Genomic DNA, 23,720 nt, shown 5'->3' with positions numbered 1-23,720 from the left:
CAAAATCAAACAGGATTTCAGACTACACCATGTGCTGCTTGTTTGTGAACTTTTCAATTGAATTAGCAGCTTGATAATCTCTCCCTTGTCTTCATTGAATGTACTTTATGAAACGCTAAGTTATGTTTGTTAACCCTATTTTTCCTCTTTTTGTTCCAGTGCCATACTCCCATGCCCCCTGCTCCCAACAGATGTGGGCGGGAAACCTGCTCCCAGACCTTCAGGAGGTGGTGGGAGTGACCTGGAGTGACTCAGCTGCCAATTTTCCTTCCAGCTGGAGAAGCATGTAGCCTCATCTCTGCAAAGGCATGGCTGAAAGCAGAAGCTCAAACACTCAATCCTGTGTCCTACCAGTCTGCGCTTCTGTGCACCAAACACAATACTCTATTCTGCCCCTATCTTTTTTTTTTCCATTTATTTTTTTCTCTCTCTCTCACATGGCAGCTGTCTTTCACTCTGCCAGTGCCATTTACACTTCATCTAGAGCCATCTTTTGTTTCTTAACTTGTCCCATTACCATCTCCTTTTGCCTTGCACCATTATTCCTTTTGTCTCTTAATCTCTCCTGCCTTCCATCCTATCACAGACCTTCCCTTTTGTTCTTTCCTCCCCTCCCCCCCCTTTCCCTGCCCCTGCACTTGCTTAAAAACCTGTTCCATCTCCAGCTTTTTCCAGTTCTGACGAAGGGTCATCGACCCGAAACGTTAACTCTGTTTCTCTCTCCACAGATGCTGCCTGAACTGCTGAGTATTTCCAGCATTTTCTGTTTTTATTTCAGATTTCCAGCATCCGCAGTATTTTGCTTTTATTTTATACTACTCTATTCCCTCGACAGTGTGAGATTTAAATAAATATTTTTTTCTTACAGCCACACAGGGCTGATAGTGAGGATGAAAAAGGCCCCAGATATGTTGCTCACAGGAGAAGCTCTTATAAAGAATTGGGGGAATATCTGGGGCAGTTCCAGGTTTGGAATGAGGAGTTGGGTTAAGTGCTGACTTCCTCCCCACCCCCAACCACAGTGGTTCTATCTATAGTTCATAGTGATGTAGGATCTAAAGGTATTTAGCATTGCATGGCACGGCAAGAGATATAACTTTAGGATTTATTCAGTGGAACTTTATGGGTTCATAAATTATACAATAGGTTGCTGCATAATAACAGAACTGATGTATTTATGGAATTAAGACTAGGGACTTTATCACATTAAAATTAAAGTGAAAACGTACAAAGTTTACTATCCCTCCAAAATTTTAAAATGATTTTTCCTCCCCATGTTAAGGTGCTTTTAGAATGATTTTAAAAACTGTGGGGCAGCATTGCAACTTCAAACACTAAACTGAACAAGACTGGCTGAAAAAAGTTTTAAATCTTTACAGGAATACAAAAGTTATGGATATGGCAACATCTTGGACCACTGTACATTTACAAATCGCTTTGATATGAGATTATACAAACCATGAACAGGTGACATAACAATTACAACCCTTTTAAGTTTGTTTAGACCTGTCATCACTTACTTACCAGTTGTTACCCCATTCAATCATGGTCCCCGGCTGGAAAGGGAAAAAATAAATCACATTTGGTATTAGATTCGCTGTCCAACTGATAATTGTTAGAATAAAATAAATCCCTTTAAGCAACTAATGTATTGAGTTCTCGTAACTAGAGTAAAATCTATTGGCCGGATCCTAATAAATTAAAAAAAAAAATGTCACCTTAACCTACAGCTGAGAATGCAGCAAATGCATTCAGCTCTTCACCATCCTGATTAAAATGCTGATTATGGCCATTCTGATGGTCTGTGCTGAGTGTATGATGCGGACAATAAACAGCTCTTCCACGTGGAAGTTGAGCATGTGGTTACGATGGTGTGTTGAAAGAAAAAAACCTACATTTTTTTTTCTCCTTTTAAGTCCCCCTGCACCACAGACTATTTGCAGTCAGGATCTGCTCCCAGGCCTGTGCCAATGGCACGCTGTGACTAGCTAGTCGCTTGTTAATGGAAGCAGTACATGGAAATTCAGCTCTGTGTTTTGGGCCTTCAGTGAAGTATTTTTCACACACATCTCTCTCTCTCTGTTATGTACCCTCCCAGTTATAATTTCAAAATGATCTGGCGATTCGTTGTTACCACAAATACCTCCCTTCACCCCCCGTGCCCTGCCAATAAGATTTTCTTGCGGAAATGTTGTAGCCTTTTGGATTGACATTTTTAAGCTGGTGCCATCACAGAGTGTTCAGAAGGAAGTTTGTCCCCACAATTCTCCACATGCCGAAATCTTCCTTGGGGTGGCACTGAGTGCAGGGTTGGTGTTTCTCCGCAGCGAGGGGACAAAAAAAGGAATGAGTCACCTCAAGTCACTCTCACAGAGAGTGAGACTGGCAGAGGCTAACAGGTAGGTTTCCATATTATTAGATAGGGATGGTGATGGAGAAGGGAGATAATGCATTACAAAGAGGGAGCCTATCTCAACACACATTCCACCAAAAACCAATTAATATATTACACACGGCTCAAATTTCCAGTTTACTAGTAGAAATACTACTGTATTTGATGAAATATAATGGAAGTTGCATCACAATGTGAACTCTGGAGTAGAATTTCAGAGCAGTTTTAGCAGAAAGATCTTGTTTTTCTCTCAGTAGTTACTTATGCTCAATTGGTGTATAGAATCATAGGTCGGAATTTCCTTGGAGCTGCTCCTACTCTGCCGCTATATCCTCACTGGATGGAAGTGGGTCAGAAACCCCGCTCACTCTGAGGAAATTCACAGCCATAGAATTTTACAGCAGAGAAGGAAGCCATTCAACTCATTGGACATGTGCTAGTTCTCCGAAATAGCTATCCATTCCCCTACCTTTTAAATCTACCGTTGATTCCTACAAGGCACTGGACATTAAATTCTCTATTAGAGTGATCTACCTTTAAATAGTAGGTCCTAAGTTCATAAATATTAGGTCCTGGCCTTGGTAATGGTTCATTCCAAAAACTGAATTCCAAGAGTAACTGATTCTTACGAGCCAGCAACATCTTGCTTCTTTCCTTTCGGTATTCCAAATATTCCTGAAAAATATGGAAAGCAGTCAATCATCCAAATGCTCAAACAGGAATACACTAGAAAGAGTCTCAACATTTCCAATAAACTGACAATAAAACCAGTAGTTTTACACAACAACAACCTGCATTTATTTATCTGACACTTTCAACTTAATAAAATATCCCAAAGCACTTCACAGAAGTGAAACCAGACATTGAGCAGAGTTGGGGAAGCTGACTAAAGGCATGGTCAGTCGAGTAGGGTTTCAGGAGAATTTTGAGGAAGGTAACAAGACAGAGAGATTTGGGAAAAGTATTCTGGTGTTAGGGCCAGGACGGCTGAAGAGGAACCCTGATTCAGAAAAACAGTGGGCCTGTGCTGGCACATAAGGAAGGTTCCAGAGATGGGGCAGGACAAGGCCATGGAATGAGTGGCTTGTAGATGAGGGCATGGATTTGGGTGTTGGGGATCCAATGGAGGTTGGGAAGGATAAGGGGATGTAAGGGACCAAGATTTACTGGGACAGAATTTCAGGGGAAGAGTTTTGGATGAGTTTTCTGATATCTAGAAAGACTGGAGATGAGAGTATTAGAATGATTGAGCCTAACAGTGATGATTGCATGGATGAGAATTTTAGTGGCAATGGATGAAGTAGGGGCTGAGGGGGGTGATGATGATGAGATGAAAATAGGCAGATGTTAGTGGCTATGATATGGGGTTTGAAGCTCAGTTTAGGGTCAAACAGGCACTGATGGGTTAAGCCTGAGTGAGAAGCCAGAGGAAGGGATGAAACCAGGGACTAGAGTGTGGGCTTTTTAAATGGGAAAACATGATGGCTTCAATCTTGCCAATATTAAGATGGGGAAAGTTAATCCATGGCTTGATACTGGACAAGCAGTTGAACGGCACACTGGTGGCTGTGGGGTTAAGGGTTGTGATGCAGAGATTGAGTTGGGTGTCAATATACGCATGGAAGCTGACCCCATGCCTATGATGATGTCACAAATGGGCAGCATATAGATGAGGAAAAAGGGCCACGGATGGAACATTGGGGCACACCTGAGGTGTCCATGCATTTTTAGGGGGACAAGCCACTAGAGAAGAAGCCACAGCAGGAAATGCGCTTGCTGCGTTGGGACAGGTAGATGTGGAACCAAGCTAGGGCACTGCCATGGAGGTGAAATGATAGAGAAGTATGGGATGGTCACTTTTGTCCAAGTTGTCCACACCAGCAGTAATGACTGGTGGTCTGAAATTTGTTTAAATAAGTCAGTCATTTTTAACCTTTACATTGGCATGTCTTATAGTCATAGAAAACACACAGTATCACAATATCAGGTCACATCAGCATTAGCGTATTTGTCTTAATCCATTCTTCTTCTCAACACAGTTATTCATTTACACACTACCCATTAGAAAAATACAAGCATGTGTACAGACTAATGTTGACTGTATAAAGTGAAAATAAATTTAACTGTCTGAGGTTGGATGTCTGAAGCATTGGCTTTCATCTATTACCTTATTTTGTTTAAGCTTCTCCATAGCATCTGTCAAAGCAGGATAACCACCAGAAAACCGCCACAAATGCACTGTGCAAAATAAAACGATGACAAATTTGCCGTGTACACAAAAACGGTGTTACAGTATGAAAGAAGAAATCTGGTTATATGCAGTAATAAATTATATGCCACGGGCATTTTGAGGAGTTCCTCCACAATAATGAACCTTTGCTAAGGTTATTGCAATGTAAAAGGCAAAATACTGCGATGCTGGAAATCTGAAATATAAACAGAAAATGCTGGAAATACTCAGCAGGTCAGGCAGCATTTGTGGAGCGAGAAACAGAGTTGATGTTTCAGGTCTGTGACCCTTCGGGTTAACTCTGTTTCTCTCTCCACAGATGCTGCTGAGTATTTCCAGCTTTTTCTGTTTACATTTCATACAATGTAACCTCTACTGGTTTATCTTGCCAGTGCAATTTAGCTGTACATAGTTGGCACCAGGTAATGTTTTGTCAGATGGCGTGTAGCAGGTAATGAGTGATACACTGTGGACACAGCAGCCCCACAGCCCACGTATGCACTTCTGAAGTTTTAAAGGACCCATTTGGTCAGAAGACAAAAATCAGGCTCGTGTAAACTCAAGCATACCGAAGATTCTGCATGCAAACATCCTTCTTTTTTAAATTAAGAAACCAAAGTGAAAGGTCCACACTCATATTGCAGGGCACCACCAAGGTTAGAGTTGAGGCAAATCAAGAATCAGTGTTTAGCTTGGATTTTAAAAGCTATAAATTGTAGCAGAAAGCAGAGAGGCAAGTAGTTCCATAGTTCTGAGGTCCTGGGAAAGAATGAATGAGTTAAATGAGGAAATGTTGCAGTCAGGCTTAATTTCAACAGCAGGAGGATGAAGACTATGCAGGAATATGCATTTGTAACCTGAGTGGAAGAAGAGAGGAAAGTTTAGAGGAACAATGAGCATATAGTATCGACAAATTAAAGCAAGGGGAAACAAATTGTGACACAGAAAGGAAGTTTGGTGGCTAGAGCTGAGAGAGGGAGCACTTACCTAACAACAACATTTTATGTTTATATTCAGCAGTGTGAGAAAGGCACTGGAGGAGCAAATATGGAAGCAGTCTTCAAGTCTTGTGCTTCAAAGAATTGTTGAAGGCAAAAGGAGTGTTTGGTACGAAAGAGAAAACCAAACTTTCTGGAGGCAGCTTTAGCCTCAGGAGGAGATGGTGGATTCTTGACTTGCCGCCCAGGTGTAAAACCATTGTTGCGGATCGGTGCCGATTATAGAAACCACCTGATTGTCATTACCATTGATTTCAACTGCAGTGAAAATTGGACAGTTTCTATATCGGGTGGCCGATTCACAATGGCAGTTTCAGGCTTGAGTAGCAAATTGAAAATCTACCCTAGTGAGGCCAAGAGTGATAGCAAATGAAGAAAATCTTGATGGCTCTAACCATAGTCTAAGAGGGAAAATGAGGAAAATTAAAATAGGGTACAAATTGAATCAAGGCTGAATGGAAGACTTACCCGATTGGTCCTGTTCACCATACCACGTATTCCAGCTCCCTACGATCTCACATGGGTATTCAGGGTCGTTGTGTAGCTTTTGCAATATTTGCTCCCTGTGGTCATTAACAAAGGATTTTTATTTACCAAAAGACAAACAATCTAAATCTAGGCACATCAAATGCATCTTTCAGTGGAGCTGAATATCAATATTGGTATTTTAATATTTTGTGAAAAATGAAGAAGTTAGTTCCAAAAAAACACGCAATCCCTTAGTAAATTTATATATTTCAAATTTATTAATATGGGTGGGGCTCTAGTTTTTAATCAACAATTGGCCTGATATTTGTGGAAATATAGACAGCACAAAATAATATGGTCACTAATATTTGAAGAGAAAATGAAACCACGATGAATATTAACAAGCTTTTAGTTCAAAAGTTTATTCATAAATAATTTGCCAGGACATGAAAGATTAGGTGGCCTAAGGCACTAAGGTCAGAGTACATGACTATGAAGAAATGGTGCTACATTTTTTGAGTGAAATAACATGTTAAATTACTGAAATTTAGTAAGGCAGGTGGTAACATTTCTTGGACAGAAATAAAGGTCTCTCAAAGCACAAGGAGCTGACAGTGAAGTAACTTAAGCAATTGTAAGCAGAAAAGTCTTCCCCCAGTTTATAATGCTTTTGTGTTTCGCTGCACAGTGCTTACTAATTATTTAAAAAATTTAGATTTTTGAAAATGATCATGGTTGAGGCATTGTTCGGTTTTCACAGTACCTCACCATTCTTTTCTCTGCTGGTTGCTGCAAGGAAACTACAGTAATTTAGTTCTGTATGAACCAGCTGGAATGAGTCAAGTAGAAGAAATTAGACAAAACTTGCACAACACCAAACACAGCAAGGAAAGGCAAAGGTCACTGGGAACTACTGGAGCAATAGCCTAGCAACCCAGAGATTGTGTAAATCCCACCACAGCAAGTTGTGAAAATTGGTCATTTGTGGGCTATCATCCAGAGTGTCGTTAAAAACCCAAGTGGTTCCTTAATGTCCTTCACCTGCCACCACAACATGGAACCTCAGTCTCACAATATGATGTTGACTCTTAATGCCCTCTGGAGTAGTTTAGAAAGCGACTGAGCTGTAAAACAACTGCGTAAAAAAGAAAGAGCAGTAAGAGAAAGAAAATGGCCCAGGCATTATATTAAACTATTGCTTCACCATCACCGGGTCAAGACCTTGGAATTCTCGACCTCCCACGATAGTGGAAGCAACATCACTACAAGGACTGCAGTGGTTCAAGAAAGTAGCCCGCCACCATCTTCTCAGGGAAACTAGGGATGGGCATTAAATATGGTCTTGTCAGCATCGTCTGCAGCCAGAGAACAAATATTAAAAAAGTACTAAGATATTTGGTGGGAGAGAACACAAGGAAAGCTAAACAAATTTTATCCTACAGGGTGTTTGTGAGGGTGGAGAGCATCATTAGGTTAATTTTTTTCTTGGAATACAATTTATTATTTAACAGTCAAATGAAAGTATTCATATCACATGAAATAAGGTGAAGATAAAAAACAGGATACTACATTTAAACATGCAGAACTGACAATTTGCACACGTGGCAAGTTGCTGGTGTGCTACGATTGCTGAGTTTTTCCAGCATTTTCTGTTGTTATTTATGCTGGTGTGCTATGTTTGGTCAAGTGGTTTGGTGAAGCCACGGCCGCCAATGGTGGAGCGATTAAAATCGGGGATGTGCAAGAGACCAGAACTGGAGGAGCGCAGATATCTCAGGGGGCTGTAGGAGGTTACAGAGATAGGGAGGGGCGAGGCTATGCAACTGTATGGAATGTGCTGGTGTGGAGGAATTCATCACAGAAAGTAACACACAAAATGCCATATCACACAGCTTTAGAGGCCACGGCCACTCTATAAATAACATCAACTGATTTTTAAGAGGTAGGGAACTTACGATAAACTGTTGTATGCATCCAGACATTCTGGCTTCACATTATGAACTAAGACAAAAACAAAGATCTTTCAGTATGAGTTAAACTATCAGTTGCATTTTGATATAATGATTAAAAGGTGTGGACTGAACAATTCGCACTTACACTGCATTTTGTACAAGCTGCTGGTCTCCTTCTTGGAAAGAAGATTCGAGTGAGCATCTTTTCTTTGATTTACTCTGTGGACAAAGAATGATCGAAACCACCCTTTATCCTGTTGCTCTCCTTTGCTATTTGCCCTGAAAGCACAAAAAATGATGGAAAAGTTCATGTGTGTTAATATAGAAATGGAGAAGAGTAATTATTGGCTGTTTCTGTCCTACAGGCCTGTGTATAGACACTGAAGTGTAAACACCAAAGTGGAAAATACTTCAGCTTCTTTGTGCAGACAAGAGGCACGGTGCTCCAAGCGCTACAGGGTGGCAGGGCCACTGCCAGACTGTAGCTGTACCAACAGACAGAGACAGCAAGTATAAAATCACACAGGTTCATGCACCTTCTGAAGGGCAACTAGGGATGGGCAATAAATGCTGGCCTTGCCAGCGATGCCCACGCCCCATGAATGAATTAAAAAAAAACCTCCTCTCCCAATCCATTCGTACATATGGTGGCCAGCTTAAATTGGCCTTGACAATGGCTTGGAAGCAGGTATTGTATACCCAAATCATTACCATTTCTTTACTGTTGAGAAGCCTATTTGAAGGGCCAATGCCCCAAGTGCAGCAAAGTAAAAATGAATGGGAGAAAGGATAAGGCAAATCAAAAAGTGTTCAGGTGGCCTCAAGCTTTGGTTTTTAAGGGGCCATTTTGCAAGGCAAGGCTCCTGTAATTTGTCTTGCAAAATAATTTATCAGATCGGTAAACGGAAAGAGTACAATCAGCAGTTTCAACCATCTCATTGTATCCCTCAGTACAAAATTTATCTTTTCAATTAGGTTGCAAACATTGTAATAGTTCACATTGCAGCACAAAGTTGCCACAGAGTTGCCTACCATAGGGTTTTCATAACACGATCCCAAACTCATTAAGGAAATAAGAGATAAAATATTTTATTGGCAGATGTACCTACCTATATCTGAAATTAAACAGTAGTTACCAATCTAAGTATCTGACAACTGCTATGTACAGTTGGAAGACTCGTTATACTGTAGACTGATCGCAGTCTGACAGGCACTGAGGTAAAGTGGCAATCGAGCTCTCCACGTATGCTTTCTGACATATGTCCAGTGCTCTGCTCTCCTGACAGTAAGTTTAATGTTAAGAAATTAAGAGAGAAGCATTTGCTTTATCCTAACATTAAAAAGATTATTTAGATAAAAGTAGAGTATTTTTGTCCAATGTTAATGGCTCCTCTCTTTGTACTGCATTTCTTAGCTTTAATAGCAAGTTATTTTAAGATACCACCCTCAAAATTGCTTTCAGCAAATGCATGCTAGGAAACTAGCTTTGCTTCATGCATATCAGAAAAAAAATCGTTCATGCTAACAATGTTGATTACTAACAGATCTTCTTAGGCAGTCCCTTGGAACTGAGGATGACTTGCTTCCACATTAAAAATGAGTTCTCAGGTGACTGATGAGTCCAATGCGGGACCTACAGTCTCTGTCACAGGTGGGGCAGACGGTGGTTGAAGGGGCGGGTGGGTGGGGTGCTTGGGTTGACGTGCGCACCTTGCGCTTGGCTTCCGCTTGCTCCTGGCGAAGAGACTCGAGGTGTCCGGCGCCTTCCCGGATGCTTCTCCTCCACTTTGTGCAGTCTTGGGCCAGGGATTCCCAGGTTTCAGTGGGGATGTTGCACTTTTTCAAGGAGGCTTTGAGGGTGTCCTTGAAGTCTTTCCTCTGCCCACCTGGGGCTCTCTTGCCATGTCAGAGCTCCAAGTAGAGCGCTTGTTTTGGGAGTCTTGTATCGGGCATGCGGACGATGTGACCCGTCCATCGGAGCTGATCGAGCGTGGCCAAAGCTTCGATGCTGGGGATGTTGGCCTGCGCGAGAACACTGATGTTGGTGCGCCTATCCTGTCAATGGATTTGCAGGATCTTGCTGAAGCAGTGTTGGTGGTACCTCTCCAGTGCTTTGAGGTGCCTGCTGTACATGGTCCATGTCTCTGAGGCATACAGCAGGGCGGGTATCACTGCTGCTCTGTAGACCATGAGCTTAGTGCCGGGTTTGAGGTCCTGGTCTTCAAACACTCTCTTTCCATACCTCAAGAGCCTACTGTCAACAAGGGCAGACGTCGATGACGAAGTCCACTAACAGATATGTGTCTGAAGTCATCCAAGTGCTAAAAATAATTAAGTTATGTCAACAGGCCACAACATTATCTGATCAGAGTAGCTTCAGCAGAGACAGCTCTCGTCAGACACCACAAGTCATTGGCATGGTTTGTGTATTTGTAATCGAACTACCTGATCATTCTCTAACTAAAACATCTTGGTCTTGAAGGAGAGACTGTATTTCAAAGGATTTCAGTCGGTGCAAAGATCACACACTTTAGATTTACTAGCTAGTTGTGGTTTTAGCTTGGTTGCAACAGACTCTGCAGACAGGAACACCCATATAATTTCAAGACTATAATCAGAATGGACTGAATGGCTAGAAATGTTTAAAGATCATTTGTCTGAAATATCTGCAAAGAATGTCAGTCAAAGGAGCTCAACTGACCAATTTGATTATTTAACCCTTACATGAACTGATTCAAAGCTAACGTGTTACCTAAACTTACAACTGACAGGTATTGTTTGCTGCTGTAAATCATCTTACATGTTTGGTAGTTTAGTCTATCATGAAAGTATCTGGTGTGACTGATATTAATTATCCTCTGAAATGATGGATATAAGGAAACCCTACATGTTATCCTGAAAATAAATGGGTGTAAGATATACTAATCCTAGATTACTTTTCAAACAAGGTCTTGTTTCAGTTTATAGGAAGCAGCTGGGCATAAGGAAAAGTATCTGGAGAAGCCTGAAACCTAACAAATCTATTTGAAGTTTCAAAGTTCCCAGAGGTTGATGCATCAACCAGAGAACATTTAAAATGTGGCTTTGCACTAGACTGGAGTTATTCTGCAGCTAGTGTAGGAGTTTTTAAAAAGGGCTCGCGCTACTTGGCGAGACTGTACTTGGGTGTCAGATCAGGACCTGACATCCGAGTAGAAGTACCTATTCTCACCTTGATGTACACCCAAAACCACAGTATAAGTGCACTCTAATGGCACATTCACACTCCACCTGCTTAGTGGCAGTATGAAGTCGAAACAGCTTTCCATCAACACTGAACTGAATTGGGTGTCAAGGCCCAACCTGACTTTAAAGGGAAGCATTGCTTGCCTACCTTCTCCATGGAATCTTACTCTGCTTTGTTCCGGTGTCAGGTTAAGCCATGACATCAGATTCTGCCTGCATTTACACTCTAACTAGTGTTGGTGCGAAGCTAAACCACTTTTGCACCAATGCTACAGTTTATAATGTGAATGCACCCTGAGCTAGAGACAGTAAATATGATTGGTTTATTTAACTATAAGACATGACAATTTTTTTTGAACATCTTACTTTGGAAAGTGGGCAATTTTTCACTGTCAATTCATCACAATTAAAAAAAAACCTATGAAACAGAGAATTTAGTTAAAAAATCAAAATAATTTGAGAATTCCACTCATTTCATAACATTTATTATTGAGAAGAGTGAGGGAGTAGGAATCAAATACCCCAACCCACACACATAAAAGTAAGTTTTAATTTGTAGCTAACAGCAAAATATTGAGTAAATACAACTGACTGTAAGAACCTGGTTAGAACTATAACATTGTGTCAAAGTACAAACTTCAAATGGTTACATTTCACAGCGTTCTGAAGCAGAATCGCAGTGTTGTTTTTGAATGGGACACATTAAGCACGCGGTAATAATACCATGAACAGAAAGATCACTCCTTCAGCACTGGGACCTGTTCCGCAGGGTCTCTGCCAGCGGACGGGGAACATTGCTAGCACAGGGACACAGAAGCCGGCCAGAGGCTACGGCATTACCTGGTGAAAGTCAGTGCCACCGCAGTCCGCGTTAACACTGCCGGCGATTTCCACATCCGAGCAGGCCACATCGCCGCCATCTTCTTGTTTTTTTTCTGGCTGGAAAGGTCGGCGTTTGTGTGTTTTTCTTCCAAGGTCTGCCAAAGTCCTCTCGGCGAACGTCGTTCAGCAGGGGACGTGAGCGCCACATCAGTGCACATAGGCAGGAAATGGAAAGTGCTCTGGTCGTGTTCCTGTCTAATTGTATATAATGTGTATCATTTGATATTTGAGAAATAATATCGAAATAGTACAATATAGTGCAGCATGCTTTGGAGTCCACCTGTAATAAATTTCTATGGAAGTAACATTTTAATCAGAAATTTATGTTTTTCAAATCCAATATTCCAATTTGTCAACAAAATATAGGACTGGACTTTAAAATCTATGTATGAATTATGTATATACGCACACATTATATTTAGATCTATAGATAGATAGAAACAAATATCCCATTCCTCTTTGGGCCAGATTTTGCTCTCAAAATAACAATGAGGCAAATGGCACTCGCCATTATTTTTGTGTAAATGGTTCACCAACTTCAGGTGAGTGGCAGGTGCGCGGTTAAATGCCAATATCCAAAAGTTGCTGTCCGAGTTGCGCCACACCGTTGTTAGCTTTGCGGAAGCAGCACCATGCTGTCTGCCTCATCATTGAAAAATGTAAGAAGTCACACAACACCAGGTTATAGTCCAACAGTTTTATTTGAAATCACAAGCTTTCGGAGCGCTGCTCCTTCGTCAGGTGAAGTGGAGAGATGCATAAAGACACAGCTTATATAGTCAGAGAATAATGCCAGATGATTACAGGTAATCTTTCTAACTGCCATTTATCACACCTCGGCAGAGAGATAATCACAGCAATCAAAGGTGTGAATGGTGTCCAAACAGGTCAGTCAGGAAAACATTACACCAAAGAACAATGAGGTGGGGTCTCAAGGAGTCAAATGTTGCAGATGCTGGAGTCTGTATGAAAAACAAAAAACAGACAAAAAAACATTTTTTTTGCTGGAAATCACAGCAGGTCCGGCCGCATCTGTGTAGAGAGAACAAGCCAACGACAACGCGAGTCTGGATGACCCTACGTCAGGTGGGGGTACATGTAGCGTGACATGAACCCAAGATCCCGGTTGAGGCCGTCCTCATGAGTGCGGAACTTGGCTATCAGTTTCTGCTAGACGATTTTGCGTTGTCGTGTGTCTCGAAGGCCGCCTTGGAGAATGCTTACCCGAAGATCGGAGGCTGAATGTCCTTGACTGCTGAAGTGTTCCCCGACTGGGAGGGAACACTCCTGCCTGGCGATTGTTGCGCGGTGTCCGTTCATCCGTTGTCGCAGTGTCTGCATGGTCTCGCCGATGTACCATGCTCCAGGGCATCCTTTCCTGCAACGTATGAGGTAGACAACATTGGCCGAGTCACATGAGTATGTACCATGTACCTGGTGGGTGGTGTCCTCACGTGTGATGATGGTATCTGTGTTGATGATCTGGCATGTCTTGCAGAGGTTGCCGTGGCAGGGTTGTGTGGTGTTGTGGTCGCTGTTCTCCTGAAAGCTGGGTAATTTGCTGCAAACGATGGTCTGTTTGAGGTTAGGTGGCTGTTTGAAGGCGAGTAGTGGAGGCGTGGGGATGGCCTTAGCGAGGTGTTCGTCGTCATCGATGACATGTTGAAGGTAGCGAAGAACATGGCGTAGTTTCTCCGCTCCGGGGAAGTACTGGACGATGAAGGGTACACTGTTGTAGGGTCGTAGGATCATCCAGACTCGAGTCATCGTTGGCTTGTTCTCTCTACACAGATGCGGCCGGACCTGCTGTGATTTCCAGCAAAAAAAATGTTTTTTTGTCTTTTTTGTTTTTCATACAGACCCCAGCATCTGCAACATTTGACCCCTTGTGACCCCACAATGGCCCAGAAATTCGAGTCGGGGGCTTGCCGCGCATGTAAGCCCCCGATCTGCACTTACCCGACGCGCCGGCCGTTGAGCTTCAGGGACGCCTGGAATTGCTGTTTTAAAATGTTGACTCCTGGGCAGCGTCTGACGTCACGCCGCCCAGGAGTGCAGCCAGCGCGAAGCCTGTAGCGCGCTGTGCAACTGAGACACGCCCCTTGAGGTCTCAGTTTAATAGGACACGCCCCCAATGTTTCTCACAAGCTGCTAAGCATTTTTACATGCAAAGCAGCATTTTAAATAGGTTTTTGGTATTTTTATGAAGCTTTTGGTAACTGTTATAAACTTTTAAAAACGTTTACATTAAAACTACTTCAGATTCTTCAAAATAAACAGAATTAAAGCAATTTAAAGACTTTTAAAAGCCCTAAAAGAATTTTTTAAATTCCATTTATTTATTTAGCAATGTCGTCATCATACGTGTCTTCACACTGTTCCCTTTGGGGAACTGTATGAAGTGGTGGAAGGATTTATGGCCGTGATTAACGCTCATTCCGTGACCGTAACCATCTTTGAACCAGCCATTAGGGCGGTTAGTCCTATGGCGGGAGGGTTTTACGGGCTCCCACAAGCTATACAAGGAGGGGGGGCCATCCACACCCACGGACGCAAATATCCCACTGGATTTCAACCCAGAATTTAGAGCCGGAGCTCCGACTCCGCTTGCCGGGACTGTCTGGAGCGGGGTTCGAAACCCTACCCTGATCTGGCCCAGCGGCGGGGATCCTACCGCTATGCCAAAGGCCCAATCCGATTAGCAAAGTGAAATGGCTTGAATGAGCACAATTCACGGCATTAAAAGAACTCACAATTGAACTGATGATGACCTCAGCAATCTCCTCAAGGAGGTGGAGGCGCGCAGCGCCTGCTCATCATTGGTAATGAGAAGTCAAAGGCGCCGCAAAAAGGGCAGATGATAGCTTGGTCTTTCAAGTGGCAGCATAGGGCTCCAGTCACGGGGAGGGAAAAGGCGCAGGAAACGTATGGGTGTCACCTTTTGTGCGGAGTGGGCCTTTTGCGTAGCAGTAAGCATCCCTGCCGCTGGGCCAGAAGGAGTAGGGTTTCGAACCCCGCTCCAGACAGTCCCGGCAAGTGGAGTCGGAGCTCCAACTATAAATTCTGGGTGGACATCCAGCGGGATACTTGCGTCCGTGGGTGTGGGTGGCCCCCCCCCTCAGATGGGTTGTGGGAGCCCGTAAAACCCTCACGCCATAGGACTAACCACCCTAATGGCTGGTTCAAAGATGGTTACGGTCACGGAATGAGCGTTAATCACGGCCATAAATCCTTCCACCACTTCATACAGTTCCCGAAAGGGAACAGTGTGAGGAAACGTACGACGATGACCTCTTGCGCAATGCACCTCCTTGGACCCTCAGTCGCAGATGCGAGGGGGCAAATCGTGCAATTGTTAAATTTTTCATTTTATTGACATGTAAAATGTTGGCCCAGTAATTCCATTCCAAATGCGCGAGTACGGTCGGGGTACTTATGCGTCTGGCCGGAGGAAATGCCGGTTTTCAGCATGCACAGTGCATGTGGGGAAAACCGGCATTTCCTGTCCTCTGAACGAAGGGGTTCAGAGGCAGAACGCGTGCGACTGCACAGGCAGCGCGTGCGCAGTAAAATTCGCCGCTTTCATTCATGCTTTCAGTGAGGTCAAGTCCTTACAACTTACACATGAAAAAAGCATGGGTACAGTTGCTCCAGAGGCTGCGGAGGAAGATATTTCTTATCGTGGAGCTTCTGAAAGTATGTATGTCTGTATATATTCCTTTGCGTGTTATGTATATATTCCTTTACTTATGTGTATGAATGTATTATTTAATTATGACTTTCAGAGAAAGTAACTTATTGGAAAATCATAATTAAAAACATACATTCATACACATAAGTAAAGGAATATAAAACATACATACATATACGTAAAGGAATATATGCGGACATACATACATAATTACTTATTACCGATGAAAAGTTTCTTTCTTAAAAGTGCTGGAAATGTTACATTACTCATTTTAGAACACTCATTTTCACATTCCATTCACACAGCCACAATTGCTCCTTCTACCTACCGTTCTGAAAACCCGTTTAAAAAAAAAAATTTAAACTTTAAAACTTACTTAAAATTTCTTAAAATAACTTCCCTCCCTTTCCCAAACAAAAATATTGCCTTTCAGAAGCTCCACGATAAAATATATCTTCCTCCGCAGTCTTGGAGCAACTTTACACATGCTTTTTTCAAGTGTAACTTGTAAGGACTTACCCTCACTGAATCCATGAATGAAATCGACGAAGTTCACTGCGCAAGTGCTGCCTGTGCAGTCGCACGCGCTGTGCCTCTGAACCCCTTCGTTCAGAGGACTGGAAATGCCGGCGTTCCCCGCATGCGCTGTGCATGCTGAACGCCGGCATTTCCACCGGCCAGATGCGTGAGTACCCAGACCGTACTCACGCATTTGGACACGAATTTCTGGCCCAATGTTTTCCTGACTGACCTGTTTGGGCACCATTCACACCTTTGATTGCTGTGATTATCTCTCTGCCGAGGTGTGATAAATGGCAGTTAGAAAGATTACCTGTAATCATCTGGCATTATTCTCTGACTATATAAGCTGTGTCTTTATGCATCTCTCCACTTCACCGGACGAAGGAGCAGCGCTCCGAAAGCTTGTGATTTCAAATAAAACTGTTGGACTATAACCTGGTGTTGTGTGACTTCTTACATTTGTCCACCCCAGTCCAACACCAGCATCTCCACACCATGGCTACTATCGACACCACAAACTGCCGGCTCAAAGTGGAGAGGATCTCCAAGAAGATCGCGCATATCGACACAGACATCAAGTTTCTACAGAGATGCAAGAAAGCAGACAAAATCCTGAAAGGACTACAGATCACGAACCCACTCAAGTCGACCTACAACACAGACTACGCTGAGAGACTCTGCTGTCGTACCTCTCGCACACTCCTCAACCATCTCGTACACCAACTCTACAGCAGACGCCGCAACCTCGAAACCGAGATAGAGTCCATGTTCTCAGCCTGTGCTCAGGACACAGCAGACCAGCTATGAGACACCGCCAAACAGACGAGGCAACGGAACTACACTGCCTACATGCACACCAAGAACAGGAAGCTTGAGAAACTCGGCATCACCACCAGCAGCAACCAAGCCTCCCCCGGTACCACAGTTGAAACCACAGGGAAGTCCATCGTCAACTTGTCCGGCCACACCCTTCAACCAGACGAAATTGAAGTTCTCAGCCGAGGGCTCAATTTCTGCCCCACCACCAAAATGGACCCCATCGGTCTCGCGGCAGACACAGAGGAATTCATCAGGAGAATGAGGCTCCGGGAATTCTTCCACAAATCCCAAGATGTCAGCAGCGAACCTAATGAGACAACCAATGATCCGGAACAGCAGACAGAGGGATCCGCAGTGCAGCAACCGAAGAAGAAAGAGTCAAATTGGACCCCTCCGGAGGGTCGCTGCCCTAAGCTTGACATGTATGCTCAAGCTGTCAGGAGATGCATCAACGCCAGATTCATCAGCCGCACTCACAAGACAGTCCAGAATGTCACCCGAGCACAATGCAACGCCATCCACGCTCTCAAGACCAACCGCAACATCGTCATCAAGCCAGCAGACAAAGGAGGAGCCATCGTCATACAGAACAGAAGGGACTATTGCAAAGAAGCATACCGACAACTGGACAACCAGGAACATTACAGACAGTTACCCACAGATCCGACCAAAGAACACACCCGCCAACTCAACAGACTGATAAAGACCTTCGATCCAGACCTTCAAAGCATCCTACACGCTCTCATCCCACGTACTCCCCGCGTGGGAGACTGCTACTGCCTCCCAAAGATACACAAAGCCAACATACCCGGACGTCCTATCGTATCAGGCAATGGAACCCTGTATGAGAACCTCTCTGGATACGTCGAGGGCATCCTGAAACCCATCGTACAGGGAACCCCCAGCTTCTGTTGCGACACTACAGACTTCTTACAGAAACTCAGCACCCATGGACCAGTTGAACCAGGAACACTCCTCACCACGATGGACGTCTCGGCACTCTACACCAGTATCCCCCACGATGACAGCATCACTGCGACAGCCTCAGTACTCAACACCAACAACAGCCAATCTCCAGACGCCATCCTACAACTCATCCGCTTCATCCTTGACCACAATGTCTTCACCTTCGACAACCAGTTCTTTACCCAAACACACGGAACAGCCATGGGGACCAAATTCGCACCCCAATACGCCAACGTCTTCATGCACAAGTTCGAGCAAGACTTCTTCACTGCACAGGACCTCCAACCAACGCTATACACCAGATACATCGACGACATTTTCTTCCTATGGACCCACGGCGAAGAATCACTGAAAAGACTACACGATAACATCAACAAGTTCCATCCCACCATCAAACTCACCATGGACTACTCCTCAGAATCGGTTTCATTCTTGGACACATGAATCTCCATCAAAGACGGATACCTCAGCACTTCACTCTACCGCAAGCCCACGGACAACCTCAGGATGCTCCACTTCTCCAGCTTCCACCCTAACCACATTAAAGAAGCCATCCCCTATGGACAAGCTCTGCGAATACACAGGATCTGCTCAGACGAGGAGGAACGCGATGGACACCTACAAACGCTGAAAGACGCCCTCGTAACAACGGGATAGGATGCTCGACTCGTCGATCGACAGTTCCGACGGGCCACAGCAAAAAATCGCATAGACCTCCTCAGAAGACAAACACGGGACACAACCAACAGAGTACCCTTCGTCGTCCAATACTTCCCCGGAGCGGAGAAACTACGCCATGTTCTTCGCAACCTTCAACATGTCATCGATGACGACGAACACCTCGCTAAGGCCATCCCCACGCCTCCACTACTCGCCTTCAAACAGCCGCCTAACCTCAAACAGACCATCATTCGCAGCAAATTACCCAGCTTTCAGGAGAACAGCGACCACGACACCACACAACCCTGCCACGGCAACCTCTGCAAGACATGCCAGATCATCAACACAGATACCATCATCACACGTGAGGACACCACCCACCAGGTACATGGTACATACTCATGTGACTCGGCCAACATTGTCTACCTCATACGTTGCAGGAAAGGAGCATGGTACATCAGCGAGACCATGCAGACACTACGGCAACGGATGAACGGACACTGCGCAACAATCGCCAGGCAGGAGTGTTCCCTCCCAGTCGGGGAACACTTCAGCAGTCAAGGACATTCAGCCTCCGATCTTCGGGTAAGCAATCTCCAAGGCGGCCTTCAAGACACACGACAACGCAAAATCGTAGAGCAGAAACTGATAGCCAAGTTCCGCACTCATGAGGACGGCCTCAACCGGGATCTTGGGTTCATGTCACGCTACATGTAACCTCACCTGACGTAGGGTCATCCAGACTCGAGTCGTCATTGGCTTGTTCTCTCTACACAGATGCGGCCGGACCTGCTGTGATTTCCAGCAAAAAAAAAATGTTTGTCTGTTTTTTGTTTTTCATACAGACTCCAGCATCTGCAACACTCTAATTTACTCTTGCTTCTCTGTTAATGTCACAGTCCTTCAATCTGATTGGTTAAGGAGATGCACAGTTGGTTGCTCTGCTCCCTCAGGTCCCAGATGTCCTGTTTCCCTCGCTGCACTGTCAGCAGCTCACACTTTCAGCAACTTGCCATACAAAAAATTAAAAAACTTAAACGTACAAGGACAAGTCTAACTAGCAGAGGCTCTGCTACAGCAGAATGTGGCCTGAAGTTTTTTTTTGGTCAGCCAATGTCTGATGTGCATCCATATAGGCACAAAAAAAATCACAACTGGCTAACCAGAAGATCGTTAACTGTCTGAATGATTACTTCCTCCAAATGTTCACAAGGGAACACATGAGTAACATGACCTCCCAAAAAGAGATAATCAAAGTGAATGCAATTACTTTGATATAAATCAGATGGAAGTCTCAGACAGGCTAAAAGAGATCAAAACAAAAAAATCACCAGGGGTCGATAATATTTATCCCATAGAGCTGAAAGAGACTAGGGAGGAGATTTGTGAAGCATTCATACCATTATGAGGGAATCACTGGACACTGGGGAGATACCAGTACATTGGAACAGGCCAATGTGGTGCTCATGTTCAATAAGGGAATAAAACTGATACAGGCAACTACAGAGCCATTAGTCTCACCTCCATTCTGTGTTACATCAATTTTCATGAGTAAACTCAAGGAGTATTTATATAATAACCTAGTTAACAGTAGCCAACGTGGACTTAGACGGGGAAGATCATGCCTGACTAATCTCCTTGACTTTGAGGAAGTAACATCCCAAGTGGACTATAAAAAGCCCGACAACATAGCGTACCTAGACTTACAAAAGGCATTGGATAAACCCCCTCATGAAAGAGCATTAATTAAACTAAAATCTGTGAGGATTCAGGGTAAATGTTAGGAATGGATAAGAAACTAACTGAAGTGTAGAAAGCAATGACTACTTATTAGGGGAATGATGTCAGGGTGGAAAGGAAGTATGAGTGGAGTGCTCCAGGGCTCTGTGTTAGGATTACTGTTTTCTATTTACAAATGGTAGGGTAACCATTTTTTCTAAACCGAATCCGGGGACACACAGGGTGGGAGAACAGCAAAGTAGCCAATACTGAAAATGTAGGTTGCGCAGCGAAGCAAAGGTTTTTAGTAGCCTATATTTTAACAGTTGCACATATACACTATGCAAAACAAGTGTGCATATAATCACTGCGGAAGTGACATCACACTATTGAAGTGTAATCAGACACATTCCCCCCCCAGTGACTGAGGTCACACCCGACCCCGCCCCCCAGTGACTAAGGTCACACCTGACCCGCAAACCGCCCCCCCTCGCCCCCAGTGGCTGAGGTCACACCTGACCCCACCCCCCAGTGACTAAGGTCACACCTGACCCGCAACCCCCCCGCCCCCAGTGGCTGAGGTCACACCTGACCCGTTCTCTACCCCCCCAACCCCCACAGTGACTGAGGTCACACTTGACCATCCCCCTAGTGACTGAGGTCACATCTGACCCCTCCTCCCAGTGACTGAGGTCACACCAGACCCACCACCCCCCCACAGTGACTGAGGTAACACCTGACCTGCCCCACCCCAAAGACTGAGGTCACACTTGACCCCTACCCCCAGTGACTGAGGTCACACTTGACCCCTACCCCCAGTGACTGAGGTCACACCTGACCCCCTCCCCCCCAGTGACTGAGGTCACACCTGACCTGCCCCCCCAGTGACAGGTCGCACCTGACCCGCCCCCTCCCCCAGTGACTGAGATCACACCCGACCCCCGCACAGTGTCTAGGATTAGCCCGCCCCCCACCTTTCACCGGTGACAGTGACTGGGCCCTCCCCTGCAGCCTCTCCCTCAACCGCTCCAGTTGCCATGCTCCTAGGCACTTCTGGCGCCGACAATCCACCAGCACAAGCCCAGCCGGAAACTCAGAAACAACAACTGGCACATGCGCAGGAAGACCGCTCAGTCGCGCATGCGCAGTGAGTCACTCTGGACATTGTACAAGTTGTTGTTTAATTTAGCCTTAGAGCCACAAACTAATAACTCACTGCCCAGGGGTACACTTTGGGAATGAGTTTTGTGAACCAGGGATTCTTCCAGGGACATTGCCCGGGGACACAGTACCTCACCTGGGGATTGTCCCCGGAAAAGGGGGCGTATGGTCACCCTAACATATGGACCTGACTCACAAACGCAATGCAAAATGGTCATATTTGCTTCTGTACTAAACCAAGTGGGGCAGTGGGATTGGAGGAAGCAGCTCAGAAACTGCAGAGTGAATTGGACAAAGTTAGCATGTGGGCAGATCAATGATGAATGCAATTTAATGCAAACAAGTTCAAAATAGTGCACATAGGATGGAAAAACAACACACATCCATAAATAGTGTAGAGGTAGCTAAAGATGAAGTGGAAAGAGACGAGTCTTAAACTGAACACTAAACTATTTGAATAGACTATTTGAATTAGATAGGTTAGGGAGAATTGGGAGATATGAGTGCAAGATATGAAAGCATAGAATTAGGTTAGATGTCAGGAGGATTTTCTTTTTGCAGAATATCATTGACCTCTGGAACAAGTTGCTGCCTCAAGTGGTCAGAGCAAATTTGCTGCAAATGCTCAAGAGGTGGATGGAAATGTTCCTGGCTGAGGCTGATAGCACTGTGTACAAGAGATAGCTGAGTTGTTGGGTGATATGCCTCGTGGCACTGTGGTCTTCTGAACTTGCTTTGGCTGCCTTCAGGGAATTTCCCAGAATTCTTTTTTCCCTGAATTGGCTTTCTGGTTTCTTGCCTCACCCATGGTATTACATGGCTGCTGGCGGGCAGGAAAATTGAGGGGTCATGATGCTTAGTTGCAATATGACTGTACAGGACAGGCTTGATGGACCAGCTGGCCATTTCCTGTCTGTCTTGTTTGTATGTCCAACCAGTATAGGGCAGCAATTTACAAAGCCAATAGAATGTTGAACTAGGTAGCCAAAACAGATGAACTTAAGCCAGAAGAAGTCATGATCAAACTGGACGTTGCTCTACTCAGACCACACATTGAATACTGTAGCCAGTACTGGTCACCAAGACACAAAGGAGACATTCAAGTATTGGAGGCAGTGCAGAGAAGAGTCATACGGCTGATCCCTGGTGTCAAGGCCCTGAGTTATGAGGAAAGAATAAAGACTACTTTAGGACCTATATCAGAAAGTTCTTCTTCGTGCAGAAAGTAATCAAAACTTGGAACGGATGTCACAGTAGAATGGTGGTGGTGAAAACCCTGGATACATTTAAGAAACAACTGGAAACTGCAATGGCCTAACTGGAGTGTGCTTCTGGATGGATGAAATAATATGGGCTGAATGGTCTTCCTCATCTGTAATTATCTTGTGAAAAGGCGGGGGCACCTTGTTCCCCTCCCCCTACAAACTTTTATTTTCTCCTTTTCCTCCTTCACTCCAAATGCCAGAATTTCCCCTGTTGTTCCATTCATTAAACTTCGTAAACCTGGTTCCACCTCTGTACATGGAAACTTATCACCTTGCATAAGAGGTGGAGGCTGGGTCATTGAATATATTTATGGTGGAGATAGACAGATTTTTGAACGATAAGGGAGTTCAAGGGTTATGGGGAGCGGGCAGGGAAGTGGAGTTGAGGCCAAGATCAGATCAGCCATGATCTTATTGAATGGCGGAGCAGGTTCGAGGGGCCAAATGGCCGACTCCTGCTCCTATTTATTATGTTCTTATGAGTGTCCAAACTAAGTGTTATCAATTTCATGGGTATACATTAGATAGTCTCTTGTGTTTGGTGTCACTGGTCACTTACCTCATGATCCTTACAATCTGGATTTACTGCCCAATATCTAGTTAAACAATAGCCAAATCCAGAGATCATAACACTAGACCCTTCATTGTTGATACTATGATTCCATAGCAGTTTGGACTCCGATGGCAGAGGACATAATTGAACAGACAATACAGATGCCATGATCAGGGGAGAGGGTGGCATTTCATTCACCTTGAGGTAGAAGGTGATT

At 44.4% G+C, this 23,720-nt stretch overlaps 1 protein-coding gene across 1 annotated transcript in view; it reads right to left on the bottom strand.

The window, feature by feature from the left end:
- The window catches only part of nipsnap1 (nipsnap homolog 1 (C. elegans)), a 51,867-nt gene extending 39,585 nt beyond the window's left edge, over nucleotides 1–12,282 (bottom strand). The window contains exons 1-7 of the mRNA XM_085961737.1: nucleotides 12,106–12,282; nucleotides 8,186–8,319; nucleotides 8,044–8,089; nucleotides 6,089–6,183; nucleotides 4,560–4,630; nucleotides 2,927–3,067; nucleotides 1,525–1,556 (exon numbers count right to left, since the gene is read on the bottom strand). Coding sequence (XP_085817863.1) covers nucleotides 1,525–1,556; nucleotides 2,927–3,067; nucleotides 4,560–4,630; nucleotides 6,089–6,183; nucleotides 8,044–8,089; nucleotides 8,186–8,319; nucleotides 12,106–12,185 — 599 coding nt within the window. The 5' untranslated portion in view covers nucleotides 12,186–12,282. The remainder of the gene's footprint in view (nucleotides 1–1,524; nucleotides 1,557–2,926; nucleotides 3,068–4,559; nucleotides 4,631–6,088; nucleotides 6,184–8,043; nucleotides 8,090–8,185; nucleotides 8,320–12,105) is intronic.
- Nucleotides 12,283–23,720: the final 11,438 nt, after the last annotated feature.

Source organism: Somniosus microcephalus, chromosome 19, assembly GCF_052327205.1.
Source record: "Somniosus microcephalus isolate GS21.2 chromosome 19, FLI_Smic_1.0, whole genome shotgun sequence".
NCBI lineage: Eukaryota > Metazoa > Chordata > Chondrichthyes > Squaliformes > Somniosidae > Somniosus > Somniosus microcephalus.
Note: the sequence above shows the minus strand (reverse complement) of the source record. Positions and strands in the feature narration are given on the sequence as shown.